The following is a 5918-nucleotide window of genomic DNA, read 5'->3' on the forward strand; positions in this document are numbered from 1 at the left end:
CAGAGGGTTGGGAATCTGGGGAACTCCGAGGCTACCTTGCTGAATGTGTTTTTTTTTAAGGTGAATTAAGGGTTACGGTGCGCAGGTGGGTGAGTGGAGCTCAGTCCATGATCTTATTGAATGGTGTAGCAGGTTGAAGGGGCCAAATGGCCTACTCCAGCTCCTTCTGCTCTAACCCAGTCCTCACAGGAGCTTCTCGGCTTCAACAACATCACCCCTCAGTCCTCGGGAACTCCAGCGGCTACAAACCCAGTCCGCCCTGTCCTCCTTCCTAAGGAAAGCCTGGTCATCCCAGGAAGGCGGCACATCAGTGCAGGAGGGCAAGGAGTAAAGGGGGGGGGTCACTCACAGTTCGGAATGTTGATGCCGGCTGGAATGCCGCTGCCTGCGAAGGTCAGCACGTCAAGGGAGGTAAAGTCCGGTTTCAGGAAGCGATCCTTCTCAAACTCCTTGGGCCAGGGCAGCTCCGGGAGCAGCCGCTCGGCTGAGGCCACCAGCTGAGCGAACTTGGCACTCATGTCCTTGTTAACCACAGCCACAAAGCCTGGAGAGGGGGAAATCAAACACTGACTCGGTTAAACCCAACGCCCACTGCCAAACCAGAGGAAAATCCATCCAGGTTTTTAACATCCCGTTCCAGAGGATCTGTGGTATCCCCCCCACCCCCCTCCTCACTGACGAACAGCACAATGGCCTGGTCGTGGTCTCAGAACAAACCTGGACAGATTCCCCTTTCCCCAAGACCCTTCGTTGTCTCAGGGTGACTTTCAGCTGCTGAAGCACTTCCTTTTCAAGGTGGACTCTCGGCTGGATTTCAGAGAAACAGCAGCCAATTAGTGCGCGCACACACACACACCTATGGGAGGGGGACCACATCATGTGGGTTTGGGGCTGCTGGGTGAGGGGTAAAGATTGGACTCAGTACCCCCGGGAGAACACGCCTCCCCCTGCACTTCTCTCCCAATGGCAGCTGTGGGACCCTGTATACACCCTCTCCCTCCGACAGCGCCGCACTCCCTCAACGCTGACCCTCCAACAGTGTGGTGCTCTCTCGGCGCTGACCCTCCGATGGTGCCCTCTCCCTCGGCGCTGACCCTCCAACCGTGCGGCGCTGACCCGCTTGACAGTGTCCACTCAGTCAGCGCTGACCATCAGCAGGGGGGGCTTGGTGTGACTTCCTAGCCCAGTATGACTTTAGGTCAACCCATTTATATTTTAAACCATGTTTCTTCTGTTTTTGGTATCAGTAATTCATCATCTTGGTATTTTAGTGCCTAATGTTGTCATGTATTTTTGCAGTGACTTTGACAAATACACAGGCAGCACACGCCATCCCTGACTGCAGGGAATGAACAAAGACAGGCAATGATCACCAATCTGGGCAGGCAACAACAAGTCATTCACTTTGCTGCTTCAGACACCTGCAAGAATGTGGTCCTTTCCGCCTGGGAAACAGGCTAGGAACCAGGGCCTGTTTTACCATTAAGGCCGCTTTATTGTGCTTTATCCGGTCGAAGACTGGCTTTGTGTGGAAGACTAGCTTAAGGTGGCTGAACACCACAAGAGGTGCAAGAAGGTGATCGCTGCAGCTCACACTGTTACCTTCAAACTCCCCTCGCGATCCGTAAGGGTCTCGATAACTTTCGATGAAGCCAATGTAGCTGCAGAATCAAAACATAACAGTTAGCTGGACAGCAACAGCGACCCCTCCACAGCTCCCCGACGCCTCACGTTTTCGTTCTTCGCCTGACCCTGTACCGGGAAAAGCGAGGCCTGCAGATCAGAGCCGAGAGAGCGGTGCTGGAAAAGCACAGCAGGTCAGGCAGCATCCCGAGGAGCAGGAGAATCGATGGTGGCCTTGTGCCTGAAACGTGGACTCTCCTGCTCCTCGGATGCTGCCTGACCGGCCGTGCTTTTCCAGCACTCTGATCCTGTATCACCTGTCTCCGATGGACTTTCCACGGCCAGCCTCACTCTCCCTCCTCCCTGTACCCTCTCCCAGCCAGGGATTCGGATATAAAAAGCACCAGTGAAGTTTGCCCCAGTTGAACAGCCTACCTCAAGTAGCCAGAGACACCCGCGGGCAGGTGCCCACCAAGGGGCAGAGTCAGCAGGCGATAGCTCACCTCTCTACGATGGGCCCTGTGTCTTTGATCCAGTGTTTGGAGCCCTCCTTATGAGCATCGATGGAACCAGTAGTGAAGCTCTGGATGTACTGCTCCAGCATCTGCACCACATTGGGGGAGGCTGCATACTCCTGTCGAGATAAGGGGCTTGACAGGTGAGTGGCACAAATTGATTGTCCAGGGTCAAACGGCCCATAGGGAGGGAGGGAGGGAGGGTCAGAGTTTGGGTTGACTGGGCATTCGGATGAACTTCAGACCTATTTTACTCATGATCCTAGCGGTCACCTTATTGATCGCTGTTAGCGGATCGGAACTCAGCGTAAGCTGCTCCTGGCCTTAGCAACATGCACATTATATTAACAAAGCTTATTTGAGCGCACTGAGCCTGAGCTTGTATGAAAAACAGAAGAACTCATTTGAAGACAGGGGGCATTCCTCTGGAAGGAACACTGAATGACCAGGAGGCAGAAGGAGGTGGTGGCCGAGTGGTATTATCTCTGGACAGGAGTAATGTTCTGGGGACCCGGGTTCCAATCCCACCACGGCAAACGGTGGAATTTAAATTCAATAAAAATTTGAAATTAAGAGTCGAATAGCAACCATGAATTCATTGGCGTTTGTCAGAAAAACCCATCTGGGTCACTAATGCCCTTTGGGAAGGAAACTGCCATCCTTAGCCGGTCTGGCCTACACGTAAACCAGACCCACAGCAAGGAGTTGACTCTTAACAGCCCTCTGGGTAATTAGGGAAGGGCAATAAATGCTGGGCCCAGCCAGTGACACTGTCATCCCATGAATGAATAATAATTTGGTTTAAAAACCACGATTTGATGGGCCTGGCGTGATGTGGAACATCCACCTGCCTGGAGCTCAGAATGTGTCTGAGGAACAGGCTGTGCCCAGGACAGGGGAGAGAAAAAAAACTCATCAAAAATGTAACCCCACCGAGAGATAGTTATTTTACACTTGGTACAAAGCTGAGTACTTTGCTAATTTATTTTTCAAACCTCACAGAAGGGCGTTAGTAATTGCAAAGTTTTAAGGTTTATGTAAAAAGGCAACGAGCAAGGTCATTAGTTACGAGAGTAGATGAGGGGTTTGTGTGTGTTGGAAAATTTCTAGCCTGCTGATGTGGAGCAGGCTGATTGGCAAAGCTCACTGTATTTATTCCATGATTTCTGAAGAAACTTCCACAAGCTGGGTTAGTACATCAAGTTGCTCCCTTAAGTGGGAATTTTACAAGTTCCAGCCTGAGCCGCCTTATAAGAATTGGAAGGGAGTTAAACAGCTTACCTTTGACTTTTTCACGTGGGCCGTTAAAGTGGATGCCATGTATGGAACCCTCACGGAGAAGCTCGAGGATTTTAAAAGTCGGGCAGGCAGCTGAGGGGAGTGACCATCACCAGCACAAACCCTCAGCCCAAGCAAAACACCTTTTCAGTCACCACCCACCAACCCAAGGAGAAAGGACACCGATGTGACAATGCTGTGGCTTTAGGAAGTGTGTTTTGCTCTGGTCTCAGAGATTGGCAGACAGGCGCTGAGCAGTCTATGAGAAGATGAACAAGTTGTGAGGCTTCGAGTGTCTTTTTCTTTTAAGAAAGTGCAAACAGTAGAAGCAGCCTGAATGGGTGTGGTCAAGCTTCAATCCACAGAACCCAGGACTTGGAGGTTTCCGCAGCAGTTGGCGCCTGGAAGAACTGGAAAGCCTGCCTTGATTCCAGCCAAAAGCTGCTGCTGGATTGCTTATGAACCAAAACCAATGTCTGAATTTGCCAAGGGGTGTGTGTATGGGACATTTCTATATTGGAACAGTTAATTAGTAATAATTACTGTATCTGTTATTCTGTTAGGTGTGCCAGTAGAATGAAATTATTCCAAGTTCTCCTTTCTTTTGTTGTATTTTAACTATAGTGTTTGAGTGAATTCTGTTGCGTTTAACAAAGTAGTTTGACCGATCAACTTGTACGTGGAACACAGCAACTTACATTTACATTTAAAAGAAGAGAAAGCTAGCAACTAGGCTACCTTCTTAATATGGAGAGAGCGAGGTCTGCAGATGCTGGAGGTCAGAGTTGAGAATGTGTTGCTGGAAAAGCACAGCAGGTCAGGCAGCATCCGAGGAGCAGGGAAATTGACGTTTCGAGCCGCAGCCCTTTATTTCTCATTCCTGATGAAGGGCTCCGGCCTGAAATGTGGATTCTCCTGCTCCTTGGGTGCTGCCTGACCTGCTGCGCTTTTCCAGCATCACTCACTCAACTACCTTCTTAATATACTTTGTGGGGGTCAGGTCTGGTCGATAACAACTGGCAAGAGGGGACACCCTCCTTGGGTCAGAAAGGCACAGAGTTGGACTGATGCCTCGATGACCAATATGTCTCCTTTGCAACAAGATGGGGCACTTCCACGTGGACTGTAGGTACAGTAAAGCAGCATGGCACAAAGATAGTTCAGATTAAAGATGCTCCCCTAGCACCTAATAGAATGGGAGTGCAGGATTACCTATTGCAAGGGGAGCCAGGAGATTGTCCCTTGGATACTGCTGGAGAGAAGCCACTGGAATTTGTGGAGGTTTAGTATCAAGGGGAAAAGCATTCTTGCCCACTCCTCCAACAAATCCAGCAAACAAATCAGGGTTTTGAAACACAACAGGACAGTTCAATCCTGGATTAAACCATTAGCAATGGGAGTTGTTACTGCAGGAATTGTTCCTAGTTCATCTGTCGAAGGAGTTGATGCTCTCTGGGTAATGGTTTGGAAGCTGCAGAGTGATGACTGTGATAGATCTTGCCAAACGTCTGACAATTATTGTAGCTAAAGATGATAAGCTTTTTGCTAACGTTCAGCGTCTAAAATAACGCTTCAATACAGAGAAGCTTTTTTGTGCACACCAGACAAGATTTCCCAGAGATACTCTGTCCTGCACTGTCAGTCAAGAGCTCACCTTGGCTTTCTCCAGATTCTCAACCACTCTCTTCATCAACGGTGAGTAATCACCTCGAACCACCCTGAACGTTACTCCATCAAACTCATAAACCCCGCATTTGTTGTCCGATTCACCCTCTGACGATACATCTACAAGACATGGACCAAATTAATGCAAACAGCAAAGAACATGAGGGTCACCCTGCAAGGGGGGGGTGGGACAAATAACAAAGCAAATCCTTACATGATAAATTTTTGTTAAAAAGTTAAGTAAACAGAAAGAAACAGTTTAAATGTTTGCCCTGCATAACACTGGGCTACAGTACCAATGGGGATGGGTCTGTCGCTGTATTACACTGGGGCACAGTACCAATGGGGATGGGTCTGTCACTGTATTACACTGGGGCACAGTATTGGTGGGGACAGGTCTGTCACTGTATTACACTGGGGCACAGTACAGGTGGGGACAGGTCTGTCACTGTATAACACTGGGGCACAGTACCAATGGGGATGGGTCTGTCACTGTATAACACTGGGGTACAGTACTGGTGGGGACAGGTCTGTCACTGTATTACACTGGGGCACAGTAATGGTGGGGACAGGTCTGTCACTGTATAACACTGGGGCACAGTATTGGTGGGGACAGGTCTGTCACTGTATAACACTGGGGTACAGTACTGGTGGGGACAGGTCTGTCAGTGTATAACACTGGGATACAGTACTGAGGGGGACAGGTCTGTCGCTGTATAACACTGGGGTACAGTACCGGTGGGGACAGGTCTGTCACGGTATAACACTGGGGTACAGTAATGGTGGGGACAGGTCTGTCACTGTATAACACTGGGGCACAGTATTGGTGGGGACAGG

The 5918-nt window shown here is 49.7% G+C and overlaps 1 protein-coding gene across 1 annotated transcript in view; it reads right to left on the reverse strand.

Moving 5' to 3' along the window:
• Window positions 1–323: 323 nt before the first annotated feature.
• The window catches only part of dpp3 (dipeptidyl-peptidase 3), a 21176-nt gene continuing 15581 nt past the window's right edge, over window positions 324–5918 (reverse strand). Inside the window, exons 7-10 of the mRNA XM_043682590.1 lie at window positions 5071–5201; window positions 2127–2257; window positions 1603–1661; window positions 324–544 (exon numbers count right to left, since the gene is read on the reverse strand). Coding sequence (XP_043538525.1) covers window positions 342–544; window positions 1603–1661; window positions 2127–2257; window positions 5071–5201 — 524 coding nt within the window. The 3' untranslated portion in view covers window positions 324–341. The remainder of the gene's footprint in view (window positions 545–1602; window positions 1662–2126; window positions 2258–5070; window positions 5202–5918) is intronic.

The sequence above is a fragment of the Chiloscyllium plagiosum genome, chromosome 45 (genome assembly GCF_004010195.1).
Source record: "Chiloscyllium plagiosum isolate BGI_BamShark_2017 chromosome 45, ASM401019v2, whole genome shotgun sequence".
Lineage (NCBI taxonomy): Eukaryota > Metazoa > Chordata > Chondrichthyes > Orectolobiformes > Hemiscylliidae > Chiloscyllium > Chiloscyllium plagiosum.